The sequence below is a fragment of the Schistocerca nitens genome, chromosome 6 (assembly GCF_023898315.1).
Source record: "Schistocerca nitens isolate TAMUIC-IGC-003100 chromosome 6, iqSchNite1.1, whole genome shotgun sequence".
Taxonomy (NCBI): domain Eukaryota; kingdom Metazoa; phylum Arthropoda; class Insecta; order Orthoptera; family Acrididae; genus Schistocerca; species Schistocerca nitens.
The window spans coordinates 576,332,580-576,356,786 of record NC_064619.1 but is presented as its reverse complement, the minus strand read 5'-3'; the positions used below and the strand labels follow the sequence as shown (position 1 = coordinate 576,356,786).

The 24,207-nt window shown below is 47.2% G+C and overlaps 1 protein-coding gene across 1 annotated transcript in view; it reads right to left on the bottom strand.

The window, feature by feature from the left end:
- The window catches only part of LOC126263482 (monocarboxylate transporter 12), a 748,493-nt gene that overhangs the window by 77,547 nt on the left and 646,739 nt on the right, over positions 1 to 24,207 (bottom strand). The window contains exon 4 of the mRNA XM_049960574.1: positions 14,839 to 15,113. Within this exon, the coding sequence (XP_049816531.1) occupies positions 14,839 to 15,113 (275 nt within the window). The remainder of the gene's footprint in view (positions 1 to 14,838; positions 15,114 to 24,207) is intronic.

Genomic DNA, 24,207 nt, shown 5'->3' with positions numbered 1-24,207 from the left:
CATTCTTCGGAACCCCTTGTACGTCACTATGCTGCCTACATTTACTGACCGTATAGTGTGTATGCACACATGTTTCATCAGTATAAACGACAGGTTTGTTCGCATCTTTCTCGGTTTCTCTCGAAGTTGTAAGAAAGCGTGCACGCCATGCTGCAATGTCCTCCCCCTAAATCAGAAATGTTCACCTATTTTTACATTTTTTAAATGGTTCAAATGGCCCTGAGCACTATGGGACTTAACGTCTGAGGTCAGCAGTCCCCTAGAACGTAGAACTACTTAAACCTAACTAACCTAAGGACATCACACACATCCATGCCCGAGGCAGGATTCGAACCTGCGACGTAGCGGTCGCGCAGTTCCAGACTTTAGCGCCTAGAACCGCTCGGCCACTCCGGCCGGCTACATTTTTTAAAACGAGATCCCATAGCCTTCAAAATTTTAACAGAAGTGGTTCGTTTCCCCGTGAAATTCATGTCTGTAGCCTCTTTCGCCCAATCTTTAATCTTTCGAAGGCTCGGTATTTCTCTTTTAAATTCAAAATACTCCAAGAACTTTCTTTTCAATAAACAGTTATCAAAGTCATCGAGACACTTCGTTTCCTTCCTCAGCCCCTGCTTGCTTGGTGTCACAATTTTCTGACCACTCCGCCTGGATTTCTTAACATCGTTCACAACATTACGCACTGTACTTACACTTTTTCCTTCTGCTGCTGCTGCTTCTGCTCTCTCTCTAGAGCTCTTTCTAACTGTATTAGTAAACCTTCCCGTTTTTGTTCTCGTCAGAAATGAACTACTTTATTAATCAAGACTTTCCTGTCTCAGCGTAGTATTCGATAACGTATATTTGCTCGATCATTGTCCATTTCAGCAACTGCTGAGAATACACAGCTATAATAACGCTCTATGACAATAACGTGACTGTACAATGCCGAGCTACGTGCATCATTCGTGTACTGACGAGTATTGTCGAACGACTTCGGCCCCGTCAGTATGTAAACAAAGCTTAGTGCCGCAATCTGCTGTCGGCAGCTGTAAAATGAGCGAGTAATATAAGTCTGTAGAGTGTAGACCCGTCCGGGGCAGGCCGACATCGGTTGGCAGTGCTGTTGCTGATTGGCTAACATTCATGACGTTGTAAGAAAGGCAGCTTACTCGTCAAGCAGGAACCACTAGATGTCTCTGTAGTCTTCGCAGTTTGCTCACGGCCCTGTGTCCCTTTGAACACTGAGAATGGGTTCAGTAGTGACGCGTCGAAAAAGTTTCTCAAGTTTATAAACAATTGCGCCACATATCAAATGAATCCACGAAACTTCATGTGGCCACCAGAGCAACGTGTCTTACAAAAGATTTCGTGATGCATTTGATTTGAAGGTCATGTTATTTTCAGTGGATGAGAAGGACACTGCCCGCGAAAGAACTGATGTGCTCAGTTTACAGATGAGGATTAGATTTGAAAAACACGCTATAACATTTCCAGTAACATCCGATTACGATGTGGGCAGTGATTCTGAGATTGGACAGTGCAACCTTCGGAAAAAACTGGAGACCAAATTGGAAAGGAACGTGATTCCAGATACGTAAAGCGGCATCCTCCAAGAAGAGTTAAAGACGGTGTCTACAAAGGAGATTGCTTACAAAACACTCGTGCATCGTATCTTTGAATATTTCTGACCTATGTGGAACCTATGCCAAGTAGGACTAACTGGGGGTACTATCATAACATTAGGAACTGACTTATCAGTTTAATGTGGACTGCACACCCTGGAGCAGCTTGGCCTTGTTCAAGTTAGCAAATTGTTGGTACAGGTGAAACAAGTGATGAATGAAAGGAAATCGTATGACCGACCTTGACTTTAACCTCATAACTTTAGTATTCCAGCCTTTACTGACTGACCCACCTAACCCAACAAGCACTATCACTTAAAAGCAGAAATACAGTGTTTTACTTGTGTAGAATTAACTATGTCCACAAAACTCATATTAAGTCGCGAGAATGAAGTTGCCGGGATCTCAGTAGCGGAGTAAGAATAAACACCAATACTTTCGAAAACTACAGTGAAAGTGCCACTTGAAAATGTGACAACCTCCTGCTTTACTTCGTTTTCTAGAATGGCTGCTGTCATGTAGCTTCACTACTCTCTGGCCACAGAGAGATCTATCAGCTCATGCTTCAGTGACCAAGCTACCTTTCTTCTGATGCTATGAACGTTAGCCAGTTAGCAACAACATCACAACCCGATGCAGCTTTTATGCTGTTCTGGTATACATTAAGATCCCCACGACAGAGTAGAGTGGCACGTCGCTAGAGGAGTCTAAAAAGAATGATAGAGCCCATTGATGATCTAGAGTACCGCGCAGTAGTTTGTTTTCTCTACTTGAAAGGAAACAACGCTGCAACAATCCACGCTGAGCTGGAAGAAGTGTAGGACATATATGCACCATCATATCACACTATGATTAGATGATTCAAATACTTTCAGCGCGGTCAGACAAGTGAGAATGACGAAAACCAAGTGGCACCACCATCTCTCTGTGGAGAACCACGACTCGCAAGCGAAATGGACACCCTGGTGCTCTAAGACCGATGCATCACAACCTAGGCGAAGTCGATAAATTGAAGATCAGTCTGGATTCGTTCTCAACATCTTACACGACATTTTAACACAACAAATGTCGTCGACCACTTGATTCCGTGACAGCTTCCACCACTCAAAAAGCTCGCCGAACTGAGGAAACAGAGAACTGATGCCACTGTGTCAGGCCAATCTACGTGAATTTGTTGTCTAATCAGTTCAAAGTGCATAGTGCTGGGTTCCACTGTGGCCCCGAAACCATCGAGCAAAGCAAGCAATTGGACATGCAGATTCACTGTCGCCGAGAAACGTGAAGGCTCAGCTACCACAGGGCACAATTGCCGTAATGTGGTACTAAAACGGCCAGTGTGGCCTAGCGGTTCTAGGAGCTTCAGTCTGGAACCGCGCAACCGCTACGGTCGCAGGTTCGAATCCTGCCTCGGGCATGGATGTGTGTGATGTCCTTAGGTTAGTTAGGTTTAAGTAGTTCTAAGTTCTATGGGACTGATGACCTCGGATGTTAAGTCCCATAGTGCTCAGAGCCATTTGAATCATTTGTGGTGCTAACAGATTAGGTCGTAAGTGATGAGCGGTCACAGGAGAATACTGCCTAAATCTCCTGACAAGTTAGGGTGGATATCAGGATGAGTATCGATGGAAGCTTTCCAAAGTGATGTTTTTGCTCAGCAGTTATGATCAGCACATTCTGCACCAGACACACGTTCTTACATACTCCTTGTCTCGGCTATTAAATTTTGCTTCCCCAACCCGTCCCCCGTATTTGCCTGGAACGGCACCTAATGACTTCTTCCTCTTTCCCCAGATGAAGAAACCATTGTATGACGGGCATTTCCTGAATGATGATGAGGTGGTTTTTGAGTTGGGACGCTTCCTGAACAATCAAGATGGAGACCTCTGCAACCATTGAATCTGGGAAGTCGTTCACCCTTCCAAATAACTTGTTGTATTGAAAAAAATATATATATATATATATAAGGTCTAATACCAAGCTTCATAGTCTCAATTATTTCAATGTCAGAATTAAATCTTTATGGCTAGCCCTCGTATTGCTGATGATAAATTTCTGGATAGTCCTCACCCAACACTTTATGAAATAACTTAACGGTTCAAATGGCTCTGAGCACTATGGGACTTAACATCTGAGGTAATCAGTCTCCTAGAACTTAGAACTACTTAAACCTAACTAACCTAAGGGCATCACGCACATCCATGCCCCAGGCAGGGTTCGAACCTGCGACCGTAGCGGTCGCGCGGTTCCGGACTGAAGCGCCTATAACCGCTAGGCCACAACGGCCGACTATGAAATAACCTTACGAAGAGAAGAAATGAGGCAAACTGTTGCATCACACATCGCTACCCCTAATGGGTAATCCGCTCTTGTCACGTAGTGGCTTGTCAGTATCGAGGAGACGTCAATAGTGATGAGGACTCTGGGGGTTGTCTGAACATGCCGCCAGTGGCGACCGCACTATTTCACCATGCCTCGTCATTCCCATGGAATCAGTATAGTAATCCATGTGGTTCGATAGCTCGCAACCCAGCAAGTCAGCGACATTTCACTGGCAGAGGTCATCGGCACAGATCAGCAAAGTTCACTATCGGCGGAGCAAGGTGTTCTGGATCCCTCGACAACCAGCAGTTCGTAATTGGCAGCCATGAGTCTGTCTTCACCAGTACTCGGTCAGATAGCATCTGATACACAGATCGGAACTCACATTAGCAACAGACGGAGCAGAGCTGCAATCTGCCGGAATCTGCCGTCCACAAAAACAAAATGCCCATGAGGATGAGAACCACTACATCCTGGGCAGCGGCGCGGTAACCGACTTTGTCTCTGGACAGTTGTTTACTCCTGGAAGTGACTGGTCGTTTATGGAACTGAGGCTGGACAGATTGTATAGATGTTGCAATAAACAAATATTCATGTACTTGTTCTAATTATTTGGGTAGATCGGTGTTGCAGAAAAATGCAACAGAAACAAAAGATAAGTCGTGTAATTTTGTTGGCTTGGGGGCCTGAAGGGGTAGGTTCAGCAACCTAATTTGAGAGGGTTGCTTTTTTTTTTTCACGCACAATCAGTCTTTTCCTTCCGGTACGTGAGAGTTGTGTCTCAGGTATATCTGTTGAGCGCAGGTGACAGTAATGGTTGTTGGTGTAGTGTGGTGTCATTTTAGGCAGAAAAATTCACAATTGCACAGTTGGGCAGGCAGAAAATCCAAAAGGCTGGAACTTCTTGGTACAAAGGTAAAAAACTTCATCTCCATGTTTCCGCGGCGTAATAATTGATCCATTAAATTTCGGGAATACAGCTGCATAAACTCTGTTTCTTCTTTTTCTAATATTCCAACCGTACAGCCATCGACCATCTTCAAAATGAGCTGACAGTCGGAAGCTACAGAACGCGTTCCGTCGTTTTAAAGCACAGTTAGACAAACGTTAGATGCGTTGTCAGGAGGCAAGCAGTATGCATAAATTAAATCTGTGGCTGCGCAGTAGAACATAATGGAAAATCGATAATCAGTACTAGCTGCACTGTAGCGACGTCTTTGCGAGTTTACGAAAGAAAGCACCATATTTCATGATTTGTCGAGGCTGAAACCACTGTATCTGATAACGAATCCACAAAGATGTCGCTACAGTTCAGCTAATGATGATACATCAATATCCCAGCATGGATCGACCGCGTAACTACAGATTTAGTTTATGCAGACCCTTTTCGGTCAATCAACGGTTGTGTGTCTGTGGTTTAAAACGACGGAACGAGTTCTGTAGCTTCAGTCCATCGGCTCACTCCGAAGATAGCCGAAAGGTATACGGCTGAAATATTAGGAACAGAAGAAATTCTGTTTATGCGGCTTTATTCCCGAACTTCAATAGATCACGGATAATATTAGGTTGGTGCATAAGTTCGTTGCGCTTTTGTTTTACATGTTGGTACTCGGGTTGCTATGGGTTTATTTATCAGTTGTCATTTTTTATTTGTAGTTCGCTGTTATCTGAATTTACTTATTGTCATTTTGTCATTTCGAGATAGTGAGTGGAGAAGTGGACGCCAGAAAATGGTGTGCCAAGTGGAGAAGTCGGTAAATTGCCGACATATTCTTCCGTTTGAGTTCCATAGAGGGGTGACAGCAGCAGGGGCTGCCAGAAACATTTGCGCTGTGTATGGGGATAATGCCACGGGACACAGCACGTCAACAAAATTGCGTTCTCGTTATAAGGAGAATCGTTTTGACATTAGTGACACTCAAAGTTCAGGAAAATTTTCGTGATTTGATGAACACCTTTAAACGAATTAATTCACAATGATCCACGTCAGTGCACTCGAGAATTGGCAAATGTGTGATGAACTGTGGTCATTCCACCACTGTGCGACATTTACATGCAGTGGGGAAGGTTCAAAACTCGGGTGTATTGGTAGCGCATGCTCTAAGCCAAAATCACACTCACTCTGCTTGTTAGTCACCAACTGGCTCGTGAACAATACCGACCATTCCTATCCTGTATCGGTACTGGTCGCCATAGATGGTGTCTGTATGCTAAAACAAGGAAAAGAAAGGAATGGTTGAGCCCAAGCAAAGAAGCAGCTCCCCGTACAAAGAGCTGCGCTCATCCACAAATGATACTGTTATGCATCTGGTGCAACAGCGACGGTGTGGTGTACTACGAATTGCTTCCCCGAGGTGTAACCATCACTATTGACATTTATTGTCAGCAACTGAGACGTCTTGCAGACGGCAGTCCAAGAACAACGACCAGGAAGACTGCGTGAAGTGATGGTACTCCGCGATAACACACGCCCGCATTCTGCTACACTGACAAGAAACACTATACAGGAGTTGAGTTGGGAAGTCATTGCGCACACACCTTATTCACCTGATCTTGCGCCCTCATATTTTCACCTTTTCCGCTCTCTATCAAAAATGGCTCTGAGCACTATGGGACTCAACATCTGAGGTCATCAGTCCCCTAGAACTTAGAACTACTTTAACCTAACTAACCTAAGGACGTCACACACATCATGCCCGAGGCAGGATTCGAACTTGCGACCGTAGCAGTCACGCGGTTCCGGACTGAAGTGCCTAGAACGGCAAGGCCACCACGGCCGGCCGCTCTCTATCAACCAACCGTCAAGGAACTTCCTCTCCGGATAAAAATGCGCTCCGAGCATGGCTCGAAGAGTTCTTCGCATCGAAACCACATGGTTTCTACAGTCGCGGAATCGGTAATTACTCCATCTTTGGCAGAATATGTTACTGGTGACTTGAGTCTAGGGCTTTTGATAAAATATCGATATATCGATGTCCTTTCCAAAGACTACCAATATATATCGGCCGCATTTCAACCGCCGGAATATCGAAATCATAGTGGTAATATCGAACGCCGATATTTTTATTTTATAAATTATTTCTTTTCACAATTTTTGAAGCTGATCTTTCGAAATTGTAGCAGAACATAATTTTACTTTCAGTGTGTGTAGAAGTCTTGCTACTTTTTGAGCTTCCATCACGTCCAGGCGGCACAAAAGAAGAAGTTCGATTACACTGAGGACGGAGGGGGGGGGGGGGGGGGGAAGTTGCACCGTGAATGAAAGTACAAGATTTCCGATGCGAAGAAATAGCGCACCAGTTGCGTTAAAAAATAATGTGCTATTTCTTGACATCGACATTGTTCAAAAATAGCTCCAGAAAATGGCGAACAAAAATCTAAATGACACGATCGGTTCTGCGGTGGATGGAGATGTGTGAGAGGCAATGCTGACGTAGCGGGGACTCTCGGCGCTTCCAACAGAAGCTGCAACGTTTAGCTTCACCACGCCATTTTGACACTACAACTGCTAGGTCACTGGCGCTGACAGAAATGAAAAAAAAAAGAAAAAAAAACAGTGAAGTCGATATGAAATGTTCCAGACAAATCCTATATGCGACGAAACCGGACGACGGGCCAATTGGACATCCTCTATTGCTCGATTTACGAGCCCTTATCATTGTTAACTAAGTGGTTAATGGCAAGTGCGGAAGTGCGTCGTTTTCCTTTCAATTCTTACTGTAGAGGGGATAGGCAGACTGCTAGCTTGTTGATGTACAGAACATCTAATAATAAATCAGTACTTAAATGTTCAGCTCTAAAACCGGCGGTATATTTACAATGTGCATCCGATACTACACTCCTGGAAATTGAAATAAGAACACCGTGAATTCATTGTCCCAGGAAGGGGAAACTTTATTGACACATTCCTGGGGTCAGATACATCACATGATCACACTAACAGAACCACAGGCACATAGACACAGGCAACAGAGCATGCACAATGTCGGCACTAGTACAGTGTATATCCACCTTTCGCAGCAATGCAGGCTGCTATTCTCCCATGGAGACGACCGTAGAGATGCTGGATGTAGTCCTGTGGAACGGCTTGCCATGCCATTTCCACCTGGCGCCTCAGTTGGACCAGCGTTCGTGCTGGACGTGCAGACCGCGTGAGACGACGCTTCATCCAGTCCCAAACGTGCTCAATGGGGGACAGATCCGGAGATCTTGCTGGCCAGGGTAGTTGACTTACACCTTCTAGGGCACGTTGGGTGGCACGGGATACATGCGGACGTGCATTGTCCTGTTGGAACAGCAAGTTCCCTTGCCGGTCTAGGAATGGTAGAACGATGGGTTCGATGACGGTTTGGATGTACCGTGCACTATTCAGTGTCCCCTCGACGATCACCAGTGGTGTACGGCCAGTGTAGGAGATCGCTCCCCACACCATGATGCCGGGTGTTGGCCCTGTGTGCCTCGGTCGTATGCAGTCCTGATTGTGGCGCTCACCTGCACGGCGCCAAACACGCATACGACCATCATTGGCACCAAGGCAGAAGCGACTCTCATCGCTGAAGACGACACGTCTCCATTCGTCCCTCCATTCACGCCTGTCGCGACACCACTGGAGGCGGGCTGCACGATGTTGGGGCGTGAGCGGAAGACGGCCTAACGGTGTGCGGGACCGTAGCCCAGCTTCATGGAGACGGTTGCGAATGGTCCTCGCCGATACCCCAGGAGCAACAGTGTCCCTAATTTGCTGGGAAGTGGCGGTGCGGTCCCCTACGGCACTGCGTAGGATCCTACGGTCTTGGCGTGCATCCGTGCGTCGCTGCGGTCCGGTCCCAGGTCGACGGGCACGTGCACCTTCCGCCGACCACTGGCGACAACATCGATGTACTGTGGAGACCTCACGCCCCACGTGTTGAGCAATTCGGCGGTACGTCCACCCGGCCTCCCGCATGCCCACTGTACGCCCTCGCTCAAAGTCCGTCAACTGCACATACGGTTCACGTCCACGCTGTCGCGGCATGCTACCAGTGTTAAAGACTGCGATGGAGCTCCGTATGCCACGGCAAACTGGCTGACACTGACGGCGGCGGTGCACAAATGCTGCGCAGCTAGCGCCATTCGACGGCCAACACCGCGGTTCCTGGTGTGTCCGCTGTGCCGTGCGTGTGATCATTGCTTGTACAGCCCTCTCGCAGTGTCCGGAGCAAGTATGGTGGGTCTGACACACCGGTGTCAATGTGTTCTTTTTTCCATTTCCAGGAGTGTATTATAGGCCGGTATTTCGGTATTTTTTCCGTCGGTACTACGATACTTTTCTCGATATATCGGGTGCCGATATGATATTTTTCGAATTCATCAGGTTACCTTAGACTCGGCAAGTGGGTGCACTCAGCGATTGTGATGTGATTTATAAATTATAGAGCGCAGCAATCAGCCGTCTTTTTGCAGGTTTTATTACGCAAATCCAGAATTCGGCTAGTGCCTAGCCATTATCAAAGCACTATTTCCTAATCTCGATGCATGTTACGAGGGCAATCCCAAAAGTAAGGTCTCCTATTTTTTTATAAGTACATAGACCTGTTGATTTCTACAATGGTTTACATCAGTTTACAGCTTGAACATTTGGCTATTTTTTGACATAATCACCATTTCTGTCGATGCATTCTGTAGAAGCTGTGGCAGTTTTTGTATGCCCATGTCATACCAGCTCTCCGCCATGCTGTTCAGAAAGTTATGAACCTCTTCTTTCACATCATCGTAGGAGATGAATCGCTTTCCGGCCAAATGTTCTTTTAACCTAGGGAACAGGTGATAGTCACTGGGCGCCAAGTCAGGACTATAGGGTGGGTGGGTGATTATGTTCCACTGAAACTGTTGCAGGAGAGCAACGGTTTGCCGAGCGATGTGTGGGCGAGCGTTGTCATGGAGAATGTGTACGCCCTTGCTCAACATTCCGCTTCTCCGGTTCTGAATTGCCCGTTTGAGTTTTTTCAGAGTCTCACAGTACCTGTCAGCGTTAATTGTGGTCCCAGCGATTCAGCTCCGACGAGGACGTGAAAGAAGAGGTTCATAATTTTCTGAACACCATGGCGGCGAGCTGGTATGACATGGGCATACAAAAACTGCCACAGCGTCTACAGAAACGCATCCACAGAAGTGGTGATTATGTCGAAAAATAGCTAAATGTTCAAGCTGTAAACTGATGTGAACCATTCTAGAAATAAACAGGCCTATGTACACTAATGGCCCTTAAAATTGCTACACCACGAAGAAGACGTGCTACAGACGCGAAATTTAACCGACAGGAAGTAGATGCTGTGATATGCAAATGATTAGCTTTTCAGGGCATTCACACAAGGTTGGCGCCGGTGGCGACACCTACAACGTGCTGACATGAGGAAAGTATCCAACCGATTTCTCATACACAAACAGCACTTGGCCGGCGTTGCCTGGTGAAACGTTGTTGTGATGCCTCGTGAAACGAGGAGAAATCCGTACCATCACGTTTCCGACTTTGATAAAGGTCGGATTGTAGCCTATCGCGACTGCGGTTTATCGTATCGCGACATAGCTGCTCGCGTTGGTCGAGATCCAATGACTGTTAGCAGAACATGGAATCAGTGGGTTCTGGACGGTCATACGGAACGCCGTGCTGGATCCCAACGGCCTCGTATCACTAGCAGTCGAGATGACAGGCATCTTATCCGCATGGCTGTAACGGATCGTGCAGCCACGATGAGGACGTTTGCAAGACAACAACTATCTGCACGAACAGTTCGACGACGTTTGCAGCAGCATGGACTATCAGCGCGGAGACCATGGCTGCGGTTACCCTTGACGCTGCATCACAGACAGGAGCGCCTTCGATGGTGTACTCAACGACGAACCTGGGTGCACGAATGGTAAAACGTCATTTTTTCGGATGAATCCAGGTTCTGTTTACAGCATCATGATGGTCGCATCCGTGTTTGGCGACATCGCAGTGAACGCACATTGGAAGCGTGTATTCGTCATCGCCATACTGGCGTATCACCCGGCGTCATGGTATGGGGTGCCATTGGTTACACGTCTCGGTCACCTCTTGTTCGCGTTGACGGTACTTTGAACAGTGGACGTTACATTTCATGTGTGTACGAACCGTGGCTCTACCCTTCATTCGATCCCTGCGAAACCCTACATTTCAGCAGGATAATGTACGGCCGCATGTTGCAGGTCCTGTACGGGCCTTTCTGGATACAGAAAATGTTCGACTGCTGCCCTGGCCAGCACATTCCCCAGATCTCTGACCAATTGAAAACGTCTGGTCAACGATGGCCGAGCAACTTGCTCGTCACAATACCCCAGTCACTACTCTTGATGAACTGTGGAATCGTGTTGAAACTGCATGGGCAGCTGTACCTGTGCACACCATCCAAGCTCTCTTTGACTCAATGCCCAAGCGTATCAGTGCCGTTACTACGGCCAGAGGTGGTTGTTCTGGGTACTGATTTCTCAGGATCTATGCACCCACATTGCGTGAAAATGTAATTACATGTCAGTTCTAGTATAATATATTTGTCCAATGAATACCCGTTTATCATCTGCTTTTCTTCTTGGTGCAGCAATTTTAATGGCAAGTAGTGTACCTACAAAAAAATAGGAGACCTTACTTTTGGGATTACCCTCGTAGTTTCCTGTTATTCGGGCGTCAGTGACAGTTCTTTGATACTTAAAGAACTGTGACTGACGCCAGAACAACAGAGAAGTAACATGCATCGAGATCAGAAAATAGTGCTTTGGTAATGGGTAGGCACTAGCCGAAATCCGGATTTGCGTAATACAACTTGCAAAAAAAGGACGGCTGAATGCTGCGCTCTGTAATTTGTAGATTATCCGAATAATCGATACATCGGATTCCAGATATTTTTAAAAATACCGATAGTCCTCCTTGAGTCACCGTTATGCGTATCTGTTGTGTTTATTAAACGTACGGAAAAACGCTACGAATTTATGCATCAAACCGACAAGAAAAATCTCAGCTTAGGATCCTCTACTGTCTGTATAATTTTAGTCTTACAGGTTTGGGGCAGTGTAACCCGCCAGGATAGCCAGGATAGCCGGGTAGGCGCGCCGGCCCCGGATCGAATCCGCCCGGCGGATAAACGACGACGGCCGGTGTGCCGGCCAACCTGGATGTGGTTTTTAGGCGGTTTTCCACATCCTCCTAGGTAAATGCCAGGCTGGGCCCCACATCCCGCCTCAGTTACACGACTCGCAGACACTTCTACATCTACATCTACATGATTACTCTACCATTCACATTTAAGTGCTTGGCAGAGGGTTCATCGAACCACAATCATACTATCTCTCTACCATTCCACTCCCGAACATCGTGCGGGAAAAACGAACACCTAAACCTTTCTGTTCGAGCTCTGATTTCTCTTATTCTATTTTGATGAGCATTCCTACCTATGTAGGTTGGGCTCAACAAAATATTTTCGCATTCGGAAGAGAAAGTTGGTGACTGAAATTTCGTAAATAGATCTCGCCGCGACGAAAAACGTCTTTGCTGTAATGACTTCCATCCCAATTCGCGTATCATATCTTCCACACTCTCTCTCCTACTACGTGATAATACAAAACGAGCTGTCCTTTTTTGCACCCTTTCGATGTCCTCCGTCAATCCCACCTGGTAAGCATCCCACACCGCGCAGCAATATTCTAACAGAGGACGAACGAGTGTAGTGTAAGCTGTCTCTTTAGTGGACTTGTTGCATTTTCTAAGTAACCTGCCCATGAAACGCAACCTTTGGCTCGCCTTCCCCACAATATTATCTTTGTGGTCTTTCCAACTGAAGTTGTTCGTAATTTTAACACCCAGGTACTTAGTTGAATTGACAGCCTTGAGAATTGTACTATTTATCGAGTAATCGAATTCCAACGGATTTCTTTTGGAACTCATGTGGATCACCTCGCAATTTTCGTTATTTAGCGTCAACTGCCACCTGCAACACCATACAGCAATCTTTTCTAAATCGCTTTGCAACTGATACTGGTCTTCGGATGACCTTACTAGACGGTAAATTACAGCATCATCTGCGAACAACCTAAGAGAACTGCTCAGATTGTCACCCAGGTCATTTATATAGATCAGGAACAGCAGAGGTCCCAGGACGCTTCCCTGGGGAACACCCGATATCACTTCAGTTTTACTCGATGATTTGCCGTCTATTACTACGAACTGCGACCTTCCTGACAGGAAATCACGAATCCAGTCGCACAACTGAGACGATACCCCATAGGCCCGCAGCTTGATTTGAAGTCTCTTGTGAGGAACGGTGTCAAAAGCTTTCCGGAAATCTAGAAATACGGAATCAACTTGAGATCCCCTGTCGATAGCGGCCATTACTTCGTGCGAATAAAGAGCTAGCTGTGTTGCACAAGAACGATGTTTTCTGGAACCATGCTGATTACGTATGAATAGATCGTTCCCTTCCAGGTGATTCATAATGTTTGAATACAGTATATGCTCCAAAACCCTACTGTAAACCGACGTCAATGATATAGGTCTGTAGTTCGATGGATTACTCCTACTACCCTTCTTAAACACTGGTGCGACCTGCGCAATTTTCCAATCTGTAGGTACAGATCTATCGGTGAGCGATGTAAGGGGTCTGTAGGCCCTTACTATATATTTGCACTTGGCACAGGTCGATAGGGCGAACAATCGATTGTGTCGTGTTGCGAGAGCGAGTGTGGAGTTGAGCGAGTGCCAGGTTGCGGGCAGAGGTGTGTGGAGGCAGTTGTTGTAATGTAAGGCTTTAACGGAGATGGGAGTCGCCATCGCCGTGGTTAGATCCCTTTGTACTAGAAATAATACCGGAAAAGTGAAGAAGTATCATTACGGAAGTGGTCAGTGACATTTCGAGTGCCGATATTTTGGTTTCGCGTCTACCGCGCCGGCATCACTTTGGATTGCAGTGTTGGATTGCAGTGTTGGATGCAGTGATGGATCAGCGTGTGAGGATAATGGAAAATGAAGAAGCCTGTGCTGAGATTAGCCGTAATTAGATATGTATGACGAAGGCAGTGGCTGTCTCCTCCTTTTTGTGTTTTTTGAGACGAATATAGATTCGTAATTAGTGAAACTGTGTTGGTGTTTTTCTTGTTACCAGACATTTCATTATTACAGTATCGAGAAGGACGAACTGGAAAGTAACAACTTCCGTAGCAGTCAATTCCGATTGCCAGCCCCATTAGGTACACGGTCACATTAATAATAATTATTGGGCTGCTATTCGATCAGATCAGGTCGGGATAAATAAACGGAGGTGTTACAGCGAGCAGTTGTATATGATTGCTAAGTAGGGAGCCATTGTATCAGCGTAATCTGAAAGGAATCTAACCGGTATACAATCTGGACCTGAAGACTTGCCCGTATCAAGTGATTTGAATTGCTTCGCAACCCCTAAGGTATCTACTTCTAAGAAACTCATGCTGGCAGCTGTTCGTGCTTCAAATTCTGGAATATTCCATTCGTCTTCCCTGGTGAAGGAATTTCGGAAAACTGCGTTCAATAACTCCACTTTAGCGGCACAGTCGTCGGTAACAGTACCATCGGCACTGCGCAGCGAAGGTATTGACTGCGTCTTGCCGCTTGTGTACTTGTAACACATTCACACTGTCTCACGATTTACACTAGACGCAGACAGCTGGGCTACACTAATTCCGTCCCGGGGGGTATGGGGTGGCGGCAGGAAGGGCATCCGACCACCCCTTTAAAATTAACCATGCCAAATCCGTACTTAACCCTGCCGACTCTGCGCACAATGCGGGATAAAGGCAGTAGCAAAAGAAAGGAAAGAAAGAAAGGTTTGGGACAGTGTGTGTAGGGACTTTTCAGACGCTCCTGGTGCAGTGGTACTGGGCGGGCGCCGCCTACCTGCTGTATGGGCACGTCCTCGGCGGCCGGCTCGGAGCTCTGCAGGGGCCGGAAGAGCGCGCCGAAGAGGACGCACGAGAGGACGAAGCCGGCGATGGCGAGCAGCGCGCCGCGCCACGCCAGGTGCGTCAGCAGGGCGTCCGTGAGCGGCGCGAACAGGAACGTGCCCAGCCCCGAGCCGCACACCGCGATGCCCGTCGCCAGCGACCGGTACTTCTCGAAGTAGCACGTCACGCTCACGATCGCCGGCAGGTAGATCAGCCCGAAGCCCAGCCCTGAAACACGGCCAGCGTTCAGCCGTCGTCACACGGACCGTGCAACCGAACGTTGAGCGTTGAGCGTGCCGAGTTTCTGACGTCATAGCGTGGTATAGCACGTTCGGGAGTCTTTCCGAACGTGCAGAGCAATATCTGGCATGTCATATACTCTGAGCGTGCGTCTGAGCGTTGACCAATGAGATGGCACAACACCACCTACGTCACACGCACGCCGTCTCCCTTCAGTACAGAGTTCTGAGGCGCCATATTGGCATTCATTTCAAGCCTATATGTATACAGGGTGATACAAAAAGGTACGGCCCAACTTTCAGGAAACATTCCTCACACACAAAAGAAAGAAAATATGTTATGTGGACATGTGTCCGGAAACGCTTACTTTCCATGCTAGAGCTCATTTTATTACTTCTCTTCAAATCACATTAATCATGGAATGGAAACACACAGCAACAGAACGTACCAGCGTGACTTCAAACACTTTGTTACAGGAAATGTTCAAAATGTCCTCCGTTAGCGAGAATACATGCATCCACTCTCCGTCGCATGGAATCCCTGGTGCGCTGATGCAGCCCTGGAGAATGGCGTATTGTATCACAGCCGTCCACAATACGAGCACGAAGAGTCTCTACATTTGGTACCGGGGTTGCGTAGACAAGAGCTTTCAAATGCCCCCATAAATGAAAGTCAAGAGGGTTGAGGTGAGGAGAGCGTGGAGGCCATGGAATTGGTCCGCCTCTACCAATCCATCGGTCACCGAATCTGTTCTTGAGAAGCGGACGAACACTTCGACTGAAATGTGCAGGAGCTCCATCGTGCATGAATCACATGTTGTGTCGTACTTGTAAAGGCACATGTTCCAGCAGCGCAGGTAGAGTATCCCGCATGAAATCATGATAACGTGCTCCACTGAGCGTAGGTGGAAGAACATACTGACGAAACTAAAATGAGCTCTAACATGGAAATTAAGCGTTTCCGGACACATGTCCACATAACATCTTTTTTTTATTTGTGTGTGAGGAATGTTTCCTGAAAGTTTGGCCGTACCTTTTTGTAACACGCTGTATATGCCGTTTCTGAGCACCTGCAAATTGAGAATCACTGGAAAACCCGTTGTTAACTGTGTGATTCGTTCCAATAAAATAATGAGAAACATCATATTCGGGCAAAAGAATTATTGTAACTTGCGTATTATGAGAGTAGGCTATTTGAAGGCAGCGACACACTAAAGATACCCCCAAAACGCATTGTTCTTGGTACAATTTGTTATAATTAAATTTCAATTAGTAACATATCTACGATTAGGGTTTCAGCAAACGCCAACACAACATGATCAGATGGTATGTGTGTGTGGGTGTGTAGTTGGTTTAGCACGCCGGCACGGTATCTCAGCGTGTTCGGTCAGAAGGCTGGCTGGCCTCTGTAATAAAAAAACTGAGTGGAAGGAGCAACAAACGAACTTGACCGGATGTCATGTGACGTCCGCAATGACCAAATACAACGATCAACAACGAACAAAATGAAAAATGTGTTCGGTCGGAGGGTTAGCAGCCCTCTGTAATAAAAAAACTGAGTTAATGCATAAACGACGAACTGAAACGGATGTCTTGCGACGTCCGCCCCGAGCAGCTGCAACGAACTAAAACGAACAAAATGAGATTAAAAAGAAAGCGTAATGGGTAGCGTCACTGTCTTGGAGCGATTTGTTCGTTGTGGCGGTGGTTCGCGTCTTGACACTTCCAACTTTTCTTTTTCTAACATTCAGGTTTTTATTAGGTTCTGATACTTTATTATTAGTTTACTATAAGTATGTACTACAATATTTGATGTTATGTAAATATAAGTTCACCTTTTTTTGAGGGGTGACTTTGTTCGACTGGCTTAATCTACAGGACAGCTTGCACTACTTGTATAAAGAAATTTTGCTCCTTTTTCTTTTACGCTTCGTAATTCACATGTTGCAAAGATTCTGCTACTGGGTAGGAACAGTGATGAAGTAAGACTAACCTTGGGGTTTTACTAAAATGTGCGAATGATGAAATAATGTTTATCTTATGCAGAGAAGTATTTCAAATTAGTACCGCACTGTTTGTAATGGAACTTTTATAATCCTGTGTCCTTATTGATAGGACATGGTATTTTCCTTTTCGTGGACGATGGAGGAAAACTGCGTTTTAATAATGCCAGCGTGGGAATTTTACGCTCGCCCGTTAGGTAAACAGTGTGAGTTACGAACCAGAAACATCCCTCAGCTGACGCTGGAGTGCGTTACGATCGCGTATACCACGTTGGGGCCCACGTACCGTATGCACAAGTAGCATCGTTCTTGAGCGTTCAGCAGCACGTTGAACTTAGCAGGCTCAACGTTAACGTTCAACAGCGCGGTCCGTGTGCCGACGGCTTTAGTCGGGGAGGCACGACGGCCACTCCGTAGGCGAGGAGCCGTTCTCGCTGTCGTGACAGTCTTCAGCCCTAGAGCCGTCCTCACACGGGACCTGATATCGTCCGTGGACGTGGTGCCGGCCGAGTATTGTGACGACTGACAATATATCTTGCTCTTGGAATCTTAGCTTTATTCCCAAAGATCACAGCTCAGTTGAGCCAAAATACAGTAGCATCTGGCGTCCCCATATGGATGGATATATTAAATAACGCAAAATGTTAAACTCAACACGGTGAAGGACATTGTGTGAAATATTATTATTATTTTTAATATGTGTCACGATCAAAATGCGATAAACGCTTTTTATTTGAGAATAATTCTACAAGATGAAACTTCCTGGCAGATTAACACTGTGCGCCGGACCGAGACTCGAACTCGGGACCTTTGCCTTTCGCAGACAAGTGCTCTACCAACTGAGCTACCCAAGCACGACTCACGCCCCGTCCACACAGTTTTACTTCTGCCAGTACCTCGTCTCCTACCTTCCAAACTTTACAGAACCTCTCCTGCGAACCTTGCAGAACTAGCACTCCTGAAAGAAAGGATATTGTGGAGACATGGCTTAGCCACAGCCTGGGGGATGTTTCTAGAATGAAATTTTCACTCTACAGCGGAGTGTGCGCTGATATGAAATTTCCTAGCAGATTAAAACTGTGTCTCGGACCGAGACTCGAACTCGGGATCTTTGTCTTTCGCGGGCAAGTGCTCTACCATCTTTTTTTTAATTTCTTTTATTTGTTTTTTTTACTACCTCATAAATAGTGTCTACAATGTCCATATGTTGACAAATAGTGGCTAATTAGAAAATTAATTAACTAAGGAAATGAATAAAAGTGAAAATGCCCAAATGAAAGACATTAAGACATTGCGGATAGTACAAATACAAAAGAAACATGCTCCTGTAGCAATGAAATGAAATTCGTGTCGGGGGCGACACCTGCTCACGACCCGACGTTCGATAGAGCAAGAGAGGCATCTATCGACTCGTTCTCCAGACGTTGGTGTAAGACTGGGTCGTCTTCTCGAAGTTAACTAACGGTCCGTAAGTGTGATCGATGTCTATCTCGGCTTCTTCGTCTATCTCATCTCTCACCCATCACAACCCATCTGCCCGGTGGATCGGTAAATTTAAGTCTCAAGTAATTAGTGAAGTCTTACCCATATTTCTTATGCTGTTGCAGCTTCGTGTGTCCATCCAGGAGAAAATGCAAAAAATCAATTTTGTCCTATTCCGATTCGTTATACACGTAGCCCACCACCATTCCCCGTACCCATGTCACTGCATTGGACCGGAAAATAAGATTCTTGGGGGAAAACAGTGTGTCTGATGAAATTGTGTGAGGGGCGGAGCGTAACAGGAACGCCAATATCTGTTGTGCCAAGTGCCACACTGGAGCCGTCCCACTACATGCTAAACGATGTTCATGTGTCCACTGTTGCGCAGCCTGAACATAGTGGAGTGTCTGCCAAATGAATCGCGTGCCGCCGTTGATTCATTGCGAACTTCCTATTTACCACCATATACCATGTTGAGCGTACCGACGTTGGGAGGTAAACGTTCCGTATAACGCACCATATCTGTCGCCAGTTCTTGTCGCTAAGCTTAAAAAAAAAAAAAAAAAAAAAAAAAAAAAAAAAAAAAATGGACTTGAAATGTGACAGCTTCGGTGAAATATGGCCCACATTGACTGGGGGGCAGCATTGAAGTGGGCGCTAGTACATCGGCCAACGCACCCGAGATATTGCGAGATTGACGGCGCCACTGTCGGAAAATCATACTGACGAATAACGCCCGTGCCTTTTCATATACGTTCACTAGACCAAGTCCACCCTCTCCAGGTGGTAGCGTAAGCGTTGTGTATTGGATCTTAAACAGGTGTCCCACACTCACGTAGGTTCCTAAAGTTGCTTGTATCCGTGATGCCATTGTGCACGTTAAAGGCAGGACATGCGCTACGTGAGTGAGTCTCGGTGCTGGGTATACGTTAACATAGGTCACCCTCTGAATCATATCCAACGCTCTTAATTTCTGTAACAGCACCATTGTCCGCATCAGCTTCAATATGCGTCGGTAGTTATCTGCTGCTGTCCGCTGCACATCCGTGTGGAACGTAATACCTAGACATTTTATGGTCTTAACTAACATGAGCGGGCCTTCCTCCCCCGGTTGTAATCCTCGACCGACATTCATGCAGCGTGATTTCTGTAGATTAAGCACGCTTCCTGCCGCCATCCGGTATCGCTGGATCCATGCCAACGCCGTACGCACTTCGTCGCCTGTCCTTGCCACCAGCATCACATCGTCAGCATAAGCTTGGCAATGAAAGGTCAGTTGTGGCAACGGCACTCCCTCCAACCGTCTTCGGAGACCATATAGACAGGGTTCCAAAGCCATTGCATACAAAAATATCGAAAGGGGGCAACCTTGACGAACTGACCTTGAAATAACAATGTAGTCAGTGCCCCGCCTATTCACCGAGACCTTTGATCGCACGCCGTGTGACAGTCGGTTGATCACTAGAATGAAGGCCTGTGGGATTCCCAATCTGCCCATCACCGCATGCAAAAAGGTATGATCCACTCTGTCGAACGCATGATCGAAGTCAATAGCGACGAGTGCCCCACGCACTCGGCATGCCGCTGCTAATGCCATGATATCTCGGTAGTCACCGAGCGCCGTATGTACGTTACTCTTACCGCCGAGGCAAGTTTGATCTATGAGGAGTCTATCAGAAATTGAAGAGCGCAGGCGAGCCCCAAGGATGCATGCGAAAATCTTATAGTCGCAGTTCAAGAGAGTGAGTGGTCTATAATCTCCTGGCCTTCTGCCACCGCGTGGTTTGGGTATTGGGGTGATGATACCCTCCGTGAATTCGGCAGGTATCTCAGTCTGCGGTAACAGGAGTTCGTTGTACATCTGAATCCAGGTCCGTCCCATGAGGTATGCAAAGGCGCGGTAAAATTCAGTTGGGAAGCCGTCCTGTCCTGGGGAGTTGTTCGGAGCCCCCCTGGCAATTGCATCTCTCAGCTCGTCCTCTGTTATCGCTGTGATGAAAGTCTCTGCACCCAATGGTGGTCCTCTATCTGGCATTTCCGAGATGACATCATGTAGTGTCTCGTGGTTCACTTGTACAGGTCCATATAACTGGCGGAAATAGTCAGTAAACACATGCGCAATATCACGCTGGTTCACAACTTGCTTGCCAGTTTCAGAGATTAGTTTCCTGATCAATGTCCTGCGTCGTCGTTGGCGTTCACGTACTACGTGGTGCATGGAGGGGGTTTCGGCAGCAACTGTGTCCGCCAATCTCGCTCGGACCATTATACCTTCCATTCTTAGTCTCGTCAGCTGTAATAACTTGGCTTTTATCCTGCGCATGGCCGTGTGCCTTTCCGGCGATGGTTGTTGGGTCATCAGCTCCCTCAGGGCTGTAAAATAGAAATCAGCCGTTGTGCGGTTCCACTGCGATTTGTCCTGGCCGTATCGTATCAACGTTATCCGTAACGTTGGTTTTGCGCATTTGATCCACCACTGGAGAACCGAGGTGTATGCTCGTTGGCGGCGAACGCAGGTCTCCCAGGCCGCCTCTATCGACCGGCGACATTCAGTGTCACGTAAAAGTGCACAATTCATTTTCTAGTGACCCTTACTCCGCCATATCTTCTGACGCGTTAGTGAAATCGTACAGACGTACGCCATATGATCCGTAGAAGCCGCTGACCAGATTTCGGCATCCAGTATCGCCGTCCGTAGAGCTCGTGTCACATACACTCTATCAAGTCTACTCGCCGAGTGTCCCGTTACAAACGTATAACCCGGTCTGTCGCCATACTGCAGTTCCCAGGTATACAGAAGCGCCATTTCGGTAATCAACGCACGCAGTTCCATGCATGGCACACAATGAAGTACTTGGTCCTTTTCGTCGACGACACAATTAAAGTCGCCGCCCACTATATAGTTATCATAGCGTCCAGCGAACAACGGTGCTATCTCTTCGGTGTAAAAGGTCGCCCTTTCTCTTCGTTTTGTGAAGCCAGATGGCGCGTATAAATTGATGAAACGAACGCCGTCGACAGTGATCGCTATGCCACGTGCCGAAGGGAGAAACTTGACGTCCTCCAGTCCTATTCCTTCCCTGGTGAGAATCGCCACACCGCATCCACTTTCATCGTGCACTGAATAATGTGCCTCGTAGCCGTAGAACTCTGGCGGCGATGTGAAACGCACTTCTTGTGGGAGTACAATATCCACGTCCGCAGCGCGTAACATAATTTTCAGCATTTGAATTTTAAGCGGTGTCCGAATGTCATTAATGTTTATCGTTGCAATGCGGTACGCTTGGCGTGTGTTCATCAGTTGTAGGGCGGTGTCATTAAGCGTCTATCTGCACCCCAGGCTGTGGATAAACCATTTCTCCGCAATATCCTTTCTTCCAGGAGTGCTAGTTCTGCAAGGTTCGCAGGAGAGCTTCTGTGACGTTTGGAAAGTAGGAGACGAGGTACTGGCGGAAGTAAAACCACACTAAGTTGTTCAACATTTCCCGACCCCTCCCGGCCTCTGGCCAGGACTATCCTCAATCGTCGCGTTCGTATTTTCATTCTGTTCCTGTTGGTCCATTTCTTGCGACCAGTCCCCCAGCATATTTCCGGAACTGGTCGAAGGATGGGAGGCAGTTGTCACAGCTCTGATGTTGGACAATTGTCATCTCCACTTCTGCCTTCCGGTCACCAGAAGGAGAGTTCAAGTTATCGTCGCTGTGTAATTCCTGCATCGTCATCTCGGTATCTGTTGAATCCACTGGTCTCAGGTCGATACTGTCGTTGTCGTCCACTGTCCCCTCGGGACTATGGCTATCGTCAGCAGAAGTCAGTCGACGCTTCTTTCTTCTCTTCGGCGAACGCTGTTTCCGTTGCCTTGCTTCCGCATCGGCTGTTGGGGTTGCGTATCCTCCGTCTTGGGCCTGGCCTATCACGCTCTCGGTGGAAGCACTGGCAGCCACCACGGATGAGCCTGGAGCGGCCGTCAGCTGCATCTCTTGTGTGGTGTCCTGTGTCTGCTGTGGTGGAACCGGTGGTCGGAGTTCCAGTCCGTTAGTGTCCATGTTCTCTATAGGGCGCAGCTGCTGGTGCCCATCGGAAATCTCCCTCACATCGCCTCTCAGGGCTTCCACAAAAGTCAACGGTAAGACAGTCATCTGTTGTGGCGCCTGAACGTCATCCCGTGGGGTTTGCACTAAACGTCGCTGGAGGCATTAACGAGCGGACGTGACCTTTTCCGCACCCCGAGCAAGTGCGAGGTTGTCCATCATAGATTATAATCGCTCGACAACCTCCTATGAACAAATAATAGGGGACGTGCTTTCGCAGTTCTATCCGTATTTGTCTCACCCCATTTAAAACGGGTTACGTGGTAAAACTCGTCCATTTTTCGGCCACATGGGATAGAACTGTACCGTATGGTCGAAAGGCGTCGGTAACAAGTTCAGACGGGAACTCAAACGGAAGTTCGAAGACTCGTATAGTACGGATCCCCATTCCCGCGTGATCGACCGTAACCGCACCAACATTACCGTCGGCATGACAGAAACGATACCCGTTCGGTGATCGTTGTAGAAGTCTTTCGCAAGCAGCCTCGTCAACAAGCTTGACATAGACGACGCTTGAAACGATCGATAAATTGATTTCCACGATTTCCTGTGGATCGATTTTTACCTCTTCTCTTAATAAACGTTCATTCTCGTGTACCTTTGGTCGTGTATAGTCGTTCGCAAAACTGAACTTCAGAGTCGTTTTTCTGTACGAGTGTGCCATCTCGTTCTAGACTCACAACACCGCACACGCGAAGCCGCTCCGGCGTAAACAAACAGGCGCGCGCACCACAGCGCGGCCGGCAGGCAACACGGTCCGCACTGTGTCACTGCCGAAGGCAGACTACCATCTGGGCTACCGAAGCACGACTCACGCCCCGTCCTCACAGCTTTACTTCCGCCAGTATCTCGTCTCCTACTTTCCAAACTTTCACAGAAGCTCTGCTGCGGACTTTGCAGAACTAGCACTCCTGCAAGAAAGGATATTGAGGAGACAAAGGCAAAGGTCCCGAGTTCGAGTCTAGGTCCGGCACACAGTTTTAATCTGCCAGGAAGTTTCATATCAGCGCACACTCCGCTGCAGAGTGAAAATCTCATTCTGGAAAGATCCCCCAGGCTGTGGCTAAACCATTTCTCCGCAATATCCTTTCTTCCAGGAGTGCTAGTTCTGCAAGGTTCGCAGGAGAGCTTCTGTGACGTTTGGAAAGTAGGAGACGAGGTACTGGCAAAAGTAAAACTGTGTGGACGGGGCGTGAGTCGCGCTTGGGTAGCTCAGATGGTAGAGCACTTGCCCGCGAAAGGAAAAGGTCCAGAGTTCGAGTCTCGGTCCGGCACACAGTTTTAATCTCCCAGGAAGTGTCATATCAGCGCACACTCCGCTCCAGAGTGAAAATCTCATTCTGGAATCGTAAAAGAATTTTAGTTATAAAGGGTGACTTTTCCACCGTATGCAAACTCTGGAGATTGAGCGATGAGAGGATACGGAACGAAAAAGGTCTAAGGAACTTATGTCCGCAAATGCATGGATTCTAGGCTAGAGACCATTTATTCAATCATACCTTGTTAT